The 15,763-nt window shown below is 36.4% G+C and overlaps 1 protein-coding gene across 1 annotated transcript; it reads left to right on the plus strand.

Annotated features, from left to right (window-relative positions):
• Positions 1–1,977: 1,977 nt before the first annotated feature.
• c9 (complement component 9) lies at positions 1,978–14,763 on the plus strand. Its single transcript, XM_060862441.1, has 11 exons — positions 1,978–2,117; positions 2,362–2,470; positions 2,651–2,801; positions 9,434–9,578; positions 10,000–10,138; positions 10,820–11,053; positions 12,625–12,865; positions 13,317–13,460; positions 13,581–13,756; positions 14,049–14,277; positions 14,491–14,763. The coding sequence occupies exons 1-11, from the start codon at positions 2,044–2,046 to the stop codon at positions 14,646–14,648; spliced, it is 1,800 nt and encodes a 599-aa protein (XP_060718424.1). The 5' UTR covers positions 1,978–2,043; the 3' UTR covers positions 14,649–14,763.
• Positions 14,764–15,763: the final 1,000 nt, after the last annotated feature.

Below are 15,763 nucleotides of genomic sequence, written 5' to 3' on the forward strand. Positions count from 1 at the left end.
TTGGACTGCTGCATCCATCAACAGACAAAATTCAAAGGGGGTCCTCAGGGTTAAAGCTGACCAAAATATCCCTGATTTATTTCGAATTTGAAAAATATCTGACGGAGTTGACATGAATTGATGACAGATTCTGAAAGGCTGTTGTTAATGTATAAAATAATGTAATTTTCACTTTAAGTATTTTGTGATATTTTATTAAGCCATGCAATTAACCTCATATTCATATTTGTGCATTTTGGGCATTTTAAAACACTTTTTTTTGCAGTTTGATACTGTGACCTCTACAGAGGACGAGTTCATTTGCATGAGCTTTCATAGTACAGTGCCGGTATTTCATAAAATTACTATGAAATAACATAAATATATACAAAACTAAGGGTCTAAACATACACAAGTCTTTCATATCCAACTTTTAAAGCCTTTTTAAATGAAACAATTTATTGTTTTTTAAGGCAAATTGTAACATTTTGATGGGGGAAATGTTTTGTCCCTTATCTCAAGAATCAGTGATACTGTATATATATATATATATATAAAACACTAATGTTCTGTATATCATTCATCTTCTACCGCTTATCCGAACTACCTCGGGTCACGGGGAGCCTGTGCCTATCTCAGGCGTCATCAGGCATAAAGGCAGGATACACCCTGGACGGAGTGCCAACCCATCGCAGGGCACACACACACTCTCATTCACTCACGCAATCACACACTACGGACAATTTTTCCAGAGATGCCAATCAACCTACCATGCATGTCTTTGGACCGGGGGAGGAAACCGGAGTACCCAGAGGAAACCCCCGAGGCACGGGGAGAACATGCAAACTCCACACACACAAGGCGGAGGCGGGAACTGAACCCCCAACCCTGGAGGTGTGAGGCGAACATGCTAACCACTAAGCCACCGTGCCCCCACTAAAATAATTATTTGCTGATAATTTAATATTGTATTGTAATATTTAATATTGCTCTATTTTCATCTGTTGAACAACTGTTCTGTAACAACATTGACAGGAGAATTCAAAGCAGGAATAGTATACACATGTTATTTTACCCTATTTTACAATACAGTCTGTTTAGCTGCTGTGTGTCGATTTGATGATGACCATTAAACGGGCATTATAAATAAAAGTTATCTCAACATTCTTGAAAAGCCTAATCCTAACAAAATCTCAAGCCCAACAATATACACAAATAGAAAATAATTAGAAATCACAAATATAAAAAGAGAGGGTCTTGTGGACTGAGCTGTGGACAGAGTTCAGAAGGGTTGAGCTGGCAGATAAAGCTTGATTATCCTCATCTGTGATTTGTGTAGTCTTCCTTGCCAACCTCAAACACCATCGTCCTACACAAACACAGAAAGAAATCTCTGACAAGATTGAGTAACCTAGTAGATCAGTGCCTTTTGGACTTTTGTTTGTTATTGAGCTGTTTATACTGTTTGTTTGATTTAGTCTTTTCCCAAAACTGACAGTGACTGGCAAATATGGGGGTTGTGACATTTTTCCCAGTCTCCTGCTGTTCCAGTTACTTCATTTCATCATTTCTGGGAAGGACAAAACCAAACACACAGCCTTAGTGTAACAGTATATACAGCTCAGTCAAACACATTCAAGTTAATGCATAAATAATTTAAGTGAAATAGCAAATACCTCATGCACAGAAGGTTTCTCAGATCTAGATTAAAATGTATTAAATCTTCTGATGCAATTAAATAAACAGTGTGTTAAAATAGTTGTTACATAATACATTGCTCAACACATTTAAAACTCATAATGACAAAACTAATAATGTTCTCATGAGCATTCTTAACAGCAGTTCTGTCTTTTTTTAAATTTGGAAAAGTAACTGCATAGAGATCATGAAATTATACAAATATAATTGTTATACAAACAAAAATAATAAAGACAGCATGCAAATATTTATCTAGAAGCTCTGGTCAATTATTAACACTTAGTGCAATCATCCAATGTACTTAAGGCCCCACCACGTACAAACAGACACCAGTCTACCAGTCCTGGCTGAAGTCTCACAGTGAGGATGTTGATGTCAATAGCTCTGATTACACACTGCTTCTTGCAGCTTACTGCTGGAATAAGTGTTGGTGATTTCACGTATGTATCCCTTCTCTTATTCTATTTGTGTTTAAATCATGCATGCTATAATATTTATTAGAAGTTGGGAAGTGATAGAAGAACCATCCAATCAGGTATCATGGTTCAAAGGTTTATCCCAGTAGGTTGCTAATATTTACAAAAATCAGAATATGTATAGGCTGCAGTGGGATAAAGGTCTGTTCAGTTTAAAGGGTTTACATGAATTGATTAAAAATTTTCCTTAAACTGCTCTCTCTTAAAGGCAAGGGTTTAAAAGAAAAGAAAGGGAATTAAATGCACCAGCACCTATTGACTGTAAAATGACTGCTTGGTCTGAGTGGGCACCCTGTGACCCTTGTACTAAAACCAAGGTACAGCACACACACACACACACACACACACACACACACACACACACACACAGGGGTTTTTCAGGGATTATTTATCACCCTCATGGTAGTTCCTTAAAAAGCACATTAGAAAGATGAGTAAATCAATTTCACAAAAATAAATTGTGTAGTTTTTTTACTTTCTCCTCATGTATGTTTTAGCATCGTTCCAGGGGTATTGAAACTTTTGGGCAGTTTGGAGGTCGAAGATGTATAGAACCCATTGGAGAAAATGAAATCTGCAAACCAACAACTCAATGTGTGGAAGATCCACCACCTGTCTGCGCCGCTAATGAGTTCCTCTGCGAAACAGGTTTTTACTGTCAAGAGTACAGTTAATGTAGCTGAATCATAGGCTGTTTTCATAATCATAGAAGATTTATTTTTATTATCACTAAAGTCCATAATGAGGATTTACTGAAATATTGCAATTGCAGACTTCAGAAGCAACTTATGTTAAACTACACAGTTAAGCAGGAGCTGCATATGTGCGACAGAGTTTATATAAAATAGTGATGTGTCTCTAATGGAATTCTGACCTTGATCTTAAGCACAGTTTCTCACATATTTCATGATATCAGCTTGGGTATTATTTATATTTTTACATTTACATTTACAGCATTTGGCAGATGCCCTTATCCAGAGCAATATACAAAAATGCTTTTAAGTCTCTATTATTGAATACATTAACTCTGGTTCACTAGGTAACTGACTTAAGATTTGAGGAGCCAAAACACTGTTCAAAGTTTTTTATTTTTACACGCGTTCAACAAACAGGAAAGAAAGGGCTGGTTCAAGTATTTCATGAAGAAGAAGGTCTTTAGCTGTACTATCTCCACCGTCTGTCAGGGAATTCAAATGTGAATTCAAATGTTCTGCCCCAAGTGCTTTTTATTATCATTTTAATTTTTAATATTTTTGAGATTACAAAACTTACTAAACTAGGGCTTTTGATGCAGCAATATGGTGGCATCATATATGACTTCTCCTATATGTATTTGTTATAAATTTAATGCAAAGAAAGACAATATACTTTTTCATGCTGTATTTATGAAGACATTGTTATTGAGTTTAAAGGGAAGTCTCTGTGTTAAAAAGCATTGGTGTAGACTAGTACAAAGGTACTGAAAACCTTACTTACCTGTACTAGATGCTTCTACTCAAGAAAAATCTGCCATTCATTGATGTGTGACCTATACACAGGTGATTTTAGTTAGCTGAAATGGGAGCCCACAATATTTAAGTACCTGCTTAACCAGAATTGTAATATTGTTTTATATTTATCTCTCTTTACAAAGCGCTTTACAAAAACATTTGCATTAATGTATAAATATCGCTTCAAACAAGCACCCTCTGTAAACAACAAACCCACTGGACAATTCTTGTTAGGTAATATAGAACACTAAATAGACCATAGATGAAGATGCTGTTCAAGAAAGCTCAGTGCTACCCCATTAAATACCTGCTAAAATCTGATTGCTCATGGAAGCAAGTTTTTTTTTTTTTTAAATAATCAAGTTATCAATAAAAATCTACTCACAGAGCAGTGCAAGCTTTATCAGAACTACAGTTACTGTGAAATAGCTATTTAAAATCAACCCCTTTGTCTATGTAGGCTCACACCTAAAAAACTTTGTATGCTGCCGTAAACTTGTTTTGAAAATGATTTTTAGGTTTCATGCAAATTGATCATGAGATACAACTATTTGAGTAAACTTTATTCACAATATGACAGCTATCTTGTTTAAAAACCCCTCTTTTGATAATTGTGTGAGGTTGAGAGTATTTTGTGAAGTATTTTATGAAGATAAAAATGAAGTGCCCAAATCCTAAGACTAGTTCATAAAAGCAGGTTTTGCAATTCATACAAATTAGCTCAGAATTGTTCTATTTATAAGAAGCCAAGGAATCAAGGAATAGGGGGCCAATCAGGATCATCTTTCTTACCTAAGTAGGTCTAATTTGATCACCAAAGAAAGGTGGAAATATTGCTTAGGATATTTGGAATTGGTCCAACATTGAAAAGTTGGATGAATAAAATACAGTGCATTCACTGAATGCATTCAACTTATCCGCAAGTGGTAATTTGGTAATCAGAAATAATTCTTAATATTTTCCTTCGCAATCAACAAACTGCATATTCAATATTTTAAATTTAACAAGTGAAAATTTCTTACTTGTATCTACAGAAAAAAGTGTTTGATTTGATGCTGTAAGCAGCCATGTTGATTTGATGTCACTTTAAATAGAGAAGAAACTTGTAGTTAAGACGTTGATGAACAGGAATCTCAGGTTAAATAAATGTTTTATTTAACTTTTAATAATTGGAGTATGGGAATTAAAAATTGTGACCTTGAGTCAGTCACAACATTAGCGCAACAGTTCTAGCAATGTTCGAAATGACAAGAGCACTTAGGAGGAAGAATTTACTAATGTTGTGCAATTATTAATTTCACATTTCTAAAAATATAGTGCCCATTTACTCAACAAGTATTCAACTTGTAATTTTTTAAACACTGTTCCAATGGAATTTGGAATTTTGGCCAGACATTAGTAATAACTCAAGAAATGTACACAGATAAAAAAAAATCATAATATTACAATACATAATAGGTTAACTTAGTTTAACATTTAATACCGTGGAATAACAAAATGGAAAAAATAATGAAAGCAAAGAAAAATTTGTTCACCAAGGCAAGCTATGCTGAGCTCTCTCATGACCTTCAAAAAAAAGACTTCTAAATGTTCCTGTAAGCACCTTTGTGGCCATTGTTTAAATGTGGAAGGAGCATCTCTCTATCATAATCCAGGCATGAACAGGAGCTTTTTCCATGGTTTCTGATCAAGCGTGATAGCACAGTGGTTAAGGCATTGGAAGGCTGTGATTTTGAATCCCAGGACCACCAAGCTGCCACTGGGCCCCTGAGTAAGGTCCTTAACCCTTAATTGCTCAGAACACAACAGGCAATGCACTCCACAGTCACGGCCTCTATGCATGCTCACCTTGGAAGGCACCATTAATTCACAGTAATTCTCAGGCTTTTCCAAAAGTTGTGTAGCAACTTCAAATGAGCTTCAGCATGCCTTTTCAATAATGGATCCTTAAAGTGTGAGCGTGGTCAACAAGATCATAAAGGGGCATCTACATCACAGCATCCATGTATTCTAATTGTCTGAAGGAAGGTGTTGAGCCATACTTTAAGTGTGGCAAGTGACATTGTGTCTCATTACCTTTCAGAGACTTTCCAGGGAACTAAATGCTTTATCATAGCTTGTCGCACAGAAAATTTTTGAGTGCAAACAGGATCAGATTAACCCTGAAAGACCTGAAATTCTGGGGTTGCATCTCAGTCCAAACTGTAACAGAGATTAACAGCCTGGAGCAAAAGGCACCTTTAGTATGTAATCCTGTCTGGTGTGCAGAATACAACTGACCATTCAGAAGTAAAATCTAAGTAAGATGAGGCTACTGACAGGGCCTGCATATCTCCTAATCTAAGGGGTCAAAAGGAGCCTCAGATGACCCTACTCAGATGACCCTACCAGGACCACTGATAGGTGCCAAGAAGGAACTCACAGCCTCAGCATTTTTCAATGCACAAAAAGTGAAAAAGCACCAAGAATGGGTATGTGGCTTGTAGAAATAGCAGACACATATAGCCTAAAATTAACACTTGCTAACTTTGCTGACAGGTGCTTTTGGAGAAACTCCAGCACGACAACAACTGAGCATTTAGCAGGGTTCAAGTGATGTTTTTCACATTACAATGCAAGAACCGCCATTGTATGGCATACAGTTTCCTTGCAGAGAGAACTCTGGAACTGGCCAGCACAGAGCTACCTCTAATGGGTGAACCTCTTCCTGGTGAAGCCTGGCTAGAGCTCCTGGGAGCAGAAGAATTAGAGGAAAGGTGTAGAGACAAAGCCATATCTATACCATGGTGAGATACCATATCCACTTCCACTTGATCATATCTCTGTCTTATGGACTCTACCAAATGCATGTGAAGTCATTACCCAGGATGTCTAGGCAGGATGTCTGCTTCCAGGTTTGCATTGCCCAGAATGTAAACTGGTCTCAGGGAGATCGGTTTGGTTTCTGCACAAAGGATCTGGTGTGCTTAACTAAATAGGGGACACAAATACAGCCTGCTCTGGTGGTTGATTTAAGAGGCCACTGTAATGTTGTTTGAACAGGCCAACATATCATAGCTCTTCAGATGTGGGAGGAAGTGTTTCAATGCTAGAAACATCACCCTTATCTTCAGGCTGTTTGTCCCATGAAAACTTTTGTGGCAGCAGCACACAAACATATACAGTAATGTGAGAAAGTGTGACATCACAATGCCATCCTGCAAACAATATATTGCATCAATGACTGCAATATAATACATAGATCCCCAGGGGTTGCAGAGGAGCCAGAGCTGCATCCATGCACTGCGTAAATGTATGTGGTGATAAGGATAATCCAAATGGTAGAACTTTTTGGTTTTTGCTTTGAAGCTTTGCCCCTGAAAGTGAACTTGAAAAACTTGATGTGAAGGTACACTGTCACGGGCGCAGGATAAAAGCGGACCCAGACGCAGGATAGCAAAATAAACGGGGTTTAATTAACAAAAGAAACATGAAACGGCAACACAAAGTCGAGACAGGACAAGACAACAGTAGATTCCGCACTGCACCAGGCAACGCGGCTTAACTAAATACTACTAATAATCAAGACACATGAGGGACAAGGTGTGCAGAAGCGGGCAGGAAGAGACAAGTGGCGGGGCAGACATGTGACAGAAAAACATAAACAAAAGGCACATGGCCAGAGTCCGGGCAGAGTCCTGACAGTACACATCCTTTAGATATTGTGACAAACCAATCCTCAAGGTGAAATGAAACACAATGAGCTGAGTGTTAGCATCTCTATGCTGCAGTCCTTTTTGGGTACTAAAAAGTATTGGCTGTAAAAGTCTGACTCCCTCTTGGGAAAGGTTGGGTCCGTTTTCTTTGGCCAATATGATTTTAGATATGGAACTTCAAGATTCAAGATTCAAGATTTTTATTTGTCACATACACAATCATATAGAGCATATAACCAGCAGTGAAATGTGAGTCAGGTCCGCTCCATGGACAGTGTAATTATTAAAAAATACAACACAGATGAAAATATAGCTATGAAAGAGTGAAATAAAAGTAAACAATAAAAATATAAGAATAAAATATAAAAGAAGATGTATACTGTGGAATTAAATATAGAATGAAAAATAGTGTGCATGAAAGTAAACTGTAGTCTTAAATATTGAGATACACAGGGATGTACAAAAGGCAATGTGCATATGTGCAATATACAGTAGTCTTAAATATTAAGATACACAGGAATGTGCAGGAGGCAAATGTGCAAACAGATTGACACTTGTTGGGCACTTGTTGGGAACTTGTTGGACAATATACCTGTGGACCCAGGAGGGCAAGAGGCTAACTGAATTTAGTAACATTTCTTAAAGGTTTTCTAAGATACATTTAGGAGAAGGTGCTAAATGTTGTTAAAGGATCTGCTGTAAGGGACCAACTGAACAGGCAGAGAAGAGAGATCACTGGTGAGTAAAGCTGGAGGCAGATAAATCACCAGTTGTACTCATTCCCTGAATCACTCCAGGTGGCAGGATCAAGTCATGAACTGAGAAATTATGTTGAACTATTAATTGCTCAGGAGCTCCATTTTATTGTGATCGAAGTGACATTATTTACATTTACATTTTATTGTGCAGTGTCACCCACATGAGGATGGGCTGCTTTCTGAGACTGATTCCTCTCACGGTTTCTTTCTCATGTAATTTCAAGGATCTTTGCCACTGTTGCCTCAGGCTTGCTCATTAGGCATACATTTTAGGGATAAATATTAACATCATTTTAAATTTTAAACTTTAAAATTTTAATTTTAAACATCTTTTTTTTCTATTTTTGTACACTTATATAAAAACTATTTCTATTGTTAAAAGTGCTATACAAATAACTTGAATTGAATGGAATTGAACTGAATTAATTCATGTACAATTAATCAATTATACTAAGTATGTGCTAATGATCATCAATTTCATATTTAGGTTGACACAGTTATTAACTAAAACAGAAACAACTGTGTAGGAGGCTTAAAACTGGATGAAGTACAGCCAGCATAGCAACTCTTAAATGCTAAGGTAAGGTAACGGAAGACAGTTTAATGTCACAGGTCAAACACCATGGCAAAACAGAGCTCAGCAACAAGACACAAGGTAGTTTTACTGTATCAGCAAGTTCTCATCCAGGCAAAGCATGATGGGGGTTCCTTGCAGGTTTGGGGCTGCATTTTAGCAAATTAAAGCTGGAGATTTGGTCAGGATATAGGATATCCTCAATGCTGAGAAATTCTGACATATACTTATCTATCATAATACCATCAAAGAGGAATCTGATTAGCCCCACATTTGTTCTGCAGCAGCACAAAATGGCCGGACACCAAACATTTAACCATTACCGTTAAGAACTATCTTGAGCATAGAGAAGAACAAAGAGTCCTGGAAGTGATGGTTTGTCCCCCCACAAAGCCATGATCTCAACATCATCAAGTCTGTCTGGGATTTCATGAAGAGAATGAAGGATTTTTTAAGCAGCCTACATAGACAGAAGGTCTTTGGAATGTTCTCCAAGATAATTGGAACAACCTTCCTTCCAAGCTCCTGGTCATACTAAATATTGTTTTTATTTGGATCTCTCTTCTGATCTTTTACCTACCATTTTGATAATTGGTAAAAAGAAACCATTAACACTTCTTTTTGAAAGCATTTTTCACACCTGTGTAAAACTGTTGCACATTACTGTATATGTCACTATTTGTGCATGTTTGCAAGTCCATTCTCATAAAAATTACATACATAAATTACTTTACTTACCCTCTCTCATTGTCTCCATAAACAGGCTTCTGTATTAAAAATCGGCTGCTGTGCAATGGGGACAATGACTGTGGGGACTTTTCTGATGAGGAAGAGTGTGATAAAATCCGCTCCCCATGTGGCAATTTGGTCATGACTGAGTCAGACATCGGTCTGGGTGCTGGATACGGGTAAGCAGCAAACAACAGTAATATATTACTACTTAAAATAAGCAGGAGATAAAACAGGAGACAGCAAGCAATCTGATTCAGAATCCACCAAAATATAACAGAACTGTTACAACATACATGCAAAATAATCTAATGCAATTACAGGTGTTTTTTGCTCTCAGAATAGAGTAATAAATATAAAAATCAATCATGTGTAAAAAAACATAAAAGAAATAGTTTACTTGTTGAACACATATTTTTTATTATATTAATTCTTTATATTATTCCTTATGTTTACCTTCTGTTCTATGTTTATGTTCTGTAAAGCTGCTTTGAGACAATGACTATTGTAAAAAGCGCTATAAAAATAAACTTGAATTGAATTGAATTGAAGATATCCTACATATGATGTGCTAAACAGGTCTCTTTTATCACACAACAGCATCAACATTCTAGGCTCAGGCCCCCGAATAAACCCATTTAATAACAAGATATATAATGGAATATGTGACCGTGTCAAGGAGCCATCCACATTGACATACAACAGGCTGCCCTGGAATGTTGCTGTCCTTAACTATGAGGTAAGTAAGAAAGATATAAAGGAAGCTATGAGGTAAGTTCAAAGTTAGAAAGGAATGTTTTTGTGAAAAACCAAATGTAAATCATGTGACATAAAATATTTAAAACTAGGAGGAAGGTGCCATCTGGTGGTCTGGCAGGAAATTATCTGAACTGGATACAGGTGACTCTTGAACCTGAGCCAAACAGGCAGGGAGGTGTCACTGAATGTCCTTAGCAAGGTTTCATTAATAGTTCCTCAGACTTGTAGCCCTCCCAAGCAACCAAGTTTGTAAGTTGTGAGTACTTCTAACAATAGGTGGTTCAGTTCTGGGCACTTTGTGTGATGGTGCAGAGAGACTTTGAGACATGAGCTATGGAAAATGTTTGTAACTAAAAGCCTTTTACTGCATGTCATACAGTTTGTGGCAGTAATTTTAATTTGAAACACACAGCAATCTGTTGCAATGCAAAAACGTACACTTACTCCTAAGTGACAGGGCAAACTGTAAAGCTTGACACTGAAGCTAGCATTCTTGTGCTTTATACAGGTAACAACCGTTTAATTAATATGCAATCCAATGCTTTGCATATTAATGTAAATAAATGCTCAGCACATTGTAACCAACAGACAAATGCAAACAGTTGAACATAACCCATCTCAGTAAATATGAATATATTTACACTTGTTTTTTTACCTCCAGACATTAGTGGAAGAGACTACTTCTAAAGAGGTCTACAAAGACACTCATTCATTGCTGAGCGAACTCACCCACGATATTACTACCAAAACTTCTGTAGGATTATCCTTTAAGTTCACACCTACTGAGTCATCGGGAAAAAATGGCACACAACTTGTGAGTGCCTCAGCTGGACTGAACACTGAGACTGAAAAGAAAGAAATGATCAAAATTATTACAGAACACAGCACCACAAATGTAAGTAATATTTATCTTGCATTCTTACTTTAATCATGTAGTAAACGCATTTATATTTCAATATAAACATTGACCTAAGTAAAACTCCAGAGTTTTTCAACATCTATCCACTGCATCTGTAATGTACTGTATGTATGTGTGATTACCATGCACAAGAATTTCATTAACTTTTCTTTACTAAAACTCTATTGACTTTGAACTTATAATAAAAATGGTAAAAACTCTGTAAATAAACATTTATTAACATATAACTGTAGAACACTATTTCAAAATTTGCAAGTTACACTGAATGTTGTACCAAAGCTGTTCTTGTTGAGTCTTACAGTAAATATAATTATTTAAAAAATTATTATTCATTAATTGCAAATCATACAGATTTGAGTTAAATATATGAAAAAAATCATTCGAATTTGAAATGCTAAAACAATAATTATAAAAGTATAGTTTAGTATAGTAAAAATAAGTATAGTATTTATTTGGATACCTGCTTGTTAGCATGTAATGAGGCAGCATGGTTGTTGGTGACTTGTTTCTGCATGATTGAAAACCAGGCCCCTGTCAGGCCAATAATTCAGCTGTATTCAGTTCTTGCTTGTTCATGTGTTGCCTTGAGTTTTGCCAAAAGCACGTAAAATTCCTTCGTAACCGAATTCAGGTCAGGCAACTGATTTGCCCATTAATGAACATTCTACTTCATTTCCTTAAAAAAATGTCTTGGTTTGCTTGATGTATTCTTAGGATCATTGTCCATCTGCATAGTCCAGTGTGTTTTTGTCAGACTATGAGCACATAATATATCCTAATACAGATCAAAATGAATCTGAGTCACATCATCAATAAACACAAGAGAAACAATTCCAATGGCTGCTGTGACTTATGTGTACTTATGCTATGCTTCTAGATGAAGTGATAGTCTTTGTATCATGAGCGATTCCTCCCCTTCCCCTTATTTTTGCTTCCCATCTTTCCATACATAGTCTCATCTGTCAAGAGAATGATGTTCCAGAATTTGTAACTGTTTTAAAAAGATTTTTCTTCACCAGGGAATGGATTCTTCTGTCCTTCTCCACAGACTTCTTTGGTGCATTCTAATATTTATTACTGTAGCAAACACTTTATTTATCTACAATAAGGTGGTTTTCACACTAGATATGGTTGATACAGTCTGAAAACTGAACAAGTATGGCTTTCCAATAAGGGTAGCTTCTGCCAAAAATAAATTTGGAAAAATTAACTAGGTTTGCAAAATGCACCTGAACAAACTACAATAGTTTTTGTAACAAGAGTCTCTGGACTGATGACACGAAGGTGGAAATGTTTGGTCATCATGTACACACATACACACCAAAAAATAATACATCTGAATGGATAACACAGACAACAATCTGCAAAAAATTGAAATACTCTGGCAGGATGTTAAGAGACATATAAACAAATGCCCTCAAACATCAATAAAAATTCTTATAGAGAATATTAAGAATTCTTTTTGTGGAAAATCTAAATATAGTCACCGTTCTTTATTTATATAAAGCTGATGACCACACTTTTGTATTGCACATCTCCTTTTGCAGGAAAAATCCTTCTTTAGGATTACGGGCAAAGTGCAACTAGGCACATACAGAATGAGGTCTCGAGGTCTGGAAGTCACTCCGACATTCTTGGATGATGTTGATGCACTGCCTATAGAATATGAGAAAGGACAGTATTTTCGCTTCTTGGAGGATTATGGGACTCATTACACCAGGAATGGAAGAGCAGGGGGGGAATATGAACTTGTATACATCCTTAATAGTAAAGTAATCACAGACATGAGTAAGTGTAAATCTCATGTATAAAATCATAGACAGGCAAAGCATAATAAGCATATTATTTGCCTAATATTTATTTTAATATTTTAATTAATTTCATAGTTATTTATTTATCTCTTCAGATAAATAGTTGAATTCCTATTTTGTTGAGTCCTCTCTTGGAATTCTTACAAGTATCTTTTTACATATTTAAATATACAAAAATTGAAAGATACAATTTAAAGTTTTAGCTTAAATAAATAAATAAATAAATTTGTAGTTAGCAATATATCTATCTATCTATCTATCTATCTATCTATCTATCTATCTATCTATCTATCTATCTATCTATAGATAGTCAGATTTGGCTAGTTTTTTGGATTACTTTTGTTTCTTCAATCTGTCAGCAATTTTCCTATGGAAGATTATGAGCATAAAAGTGGCATATCATAGAGAACTTCTCTTTGGTCTTGCAGAAAAAATAGAAACTACACTGAAGGATTGCTTGAAAGTTGGGATTGACGCAAATTTTCAGCTCACTGGAGGTATTACAGGAGGTCTAGAGCCAGGCAAAACTGTACCTCAAGACAAGTGTACAGAACTGATAACGGGTGACACAAGTATGTGCGTATACATACACCATAACCTGTTTTAAATAACATTTTTCAGTGCCATTGTGTCTTCAATGAAAAGAAAAAAGAATGAAAAATGCAGTACAATATTTTGTCCCTGTCCAATAGATACTGATAAAAGTGAGCCACTAATTGATAAAGTGATCAGTGCAGTGAAAGGAGGTACCCCAGCTTCAGCAGCAGCAATGAAATCTCAGCTCAGTAGTACTGGTTTGCTGGATTGGAATCATTATGTGGCTTGGGCAAGGACACTGTCTGACATGCCTGCTCTCATCCACAGTGATGTAAACACACATTTCTTTTTCAATCGACACTTAACACTTACATCCCAGTGTGAACTTTTATACTTTGTAGGAGTTTTTCAAATTTCCTTTTATATTCTACTTTTTGTTTAGAATTTAGTTAATTTAGTTAATAAAGTTTAATTTTTAGTTTTCATTTAAGTATGATTCTGTATGATATGGCAAGTTATTTGCAAATTCATCTCAATATTTAGCGTGTGCAGGTCTGCTAAGCTTACAGTTCTAATTATCATGCATATTTGTTTAATCTGACTAAAATAATTCTGTGTTACAGCCTGAGCCCATCTATAATGCAATCCCTTTGAAATTCCCTGATGCCCAGCCAAGGAGGGAGAACTTGCAGAGGGCCCTGAATGAGTACATGGCAGAATACAGTGTGTGCAAGTGCCAGCCATGCCAGAACGGTGGCACCATTGCCCAGATAGATGGCAGTTGCAAATGTCTGTGCCCAGTGCAATCTGAAGGCATTGCCTGTCAGAACATCCGTTCTGAATTTAGTAAAGGTGAGTAAAGAAGACAGACTCCTAACAGACTCCTAAGAAAAAAATTATATATTTGAAAAGGCTTCTGTTTGGCATGCATCATTGTTCTGTTGCCTACTTGTGTAAACATATTAGTCAGACATTATAATTGACATGTAGACAATTAAAAAAATTAATCAATTAATTATTTAATAAGCGATTCATTGTGCCTCTCATTCCTCTGTGTGTTTGCAGATAATGACAAGCGCATAGAACAGCTGGGGAACTGGGGCTGCTGGTCTCCCTGGTCAAGCTGTAGTGAAGGCAGCCGGAGACGAATTCGATCTTGCAACACAGGTGGCCTTGAAGGAGCTATCTGTAAAGGAGACCCAGTCAGCGAGGAATATTGTTAATGCTGTGTGGGCATTCAATTGATCTGTTCTCCTCTTTCTTTAACAGTTATACACACGGACACAATTAAAAAAGGCACAGTCCTTTGGTTTCAATAAAATGCCAGCACAAATCAAATCAAGGTTTTATACATTCATTTAGTAGACATACAGTACATATTGACAAAACCAAGGACTTCTCCTTAAAGCTTTATCTTGCGTTTTATCTTTTTCTTTGTGCGCTTCATTACATTACTTAAGCTATGCAAAGGTTATCATGTTGGCTTTGTAGAAGCCAACATTCTGTTTTCCTATTTAAGCTTAGCAAAAATTTATCAAGAGTAACTCCTCCTAGGGCTTTCGAGCTACATGCACCAAATTCGGATATGTCATAGACCCTGGTCTGAAGTTTGTTGCTATTACTTTTCTAAGCGATCTGAGTACCGGTACTTCCGGTACCGGGTCTCAAAATGGCCTTTTTTCCCATAAACTCCCATTATAAACTTTGGAGGTTTATAACTCGGCAAGCTTTCGAACTATCTGTGTACTGACTGGCTTCTGGTTGTCCCGCAGCCCCGCCCCCAAAATATGCAAAATAAAAAATTAGCACAACATGGACATGTGACATATCAAATCACTCAGCCCAATGAGGGAAACTTCCTCAAGAGTATTCAGATGATGTCACATGCTTGTCTCCACTTGCCTCCAAATGTTTTGGCACCCTAGCTTTCTGTCCACTTGCTTCTAAAAGTAAAACTGTCCCTTATGTCCACTCGCCTCCATAAAGCACCGGCCTTTGCGAATAATTGCTTCATCAAAGCCAACATCAAAGTTTGTCCCGACAAACTTTACAGATCTAGTTTCTATTGAATCTAGTTAGGTTTTTTGAGCAGCTTTAATTTAATTGAATTTAATTTCAGCCTTAATAATCCTGTCAGGTACCACCCCAAATTTCCTCTTAACCCTGTTTGATATTGCTGGGTATAAAACTGTACATTACTGAAAAAAATCATTCCAGAATGGCAAAAGAAAAACTCTGATATTCGCCATTGTGTAAGTGCAGAATAATAAAAAATCAATGTCAAACTCTGTACAGTAAAAAGACAAATATATAAATAAAAAAATTATAAACAATTTAG

Source organism: Tachysurus vachellii, chromosome 26, assembly GCF_030014155.1.
Source record: "Tachysurus vachellii isolate PV-2020 chromosome 26, HZAU_Pvac_v1, whole genome shotgun sequence".
In the NCBI taxonomy this organism is placed as follows: domain Eukaryota; kingdom Metazoa; phylum Chordata; class Actinopteri; order Siluriformes; family Bagridae; genus Tachysurus; species Tachysurus vachellii.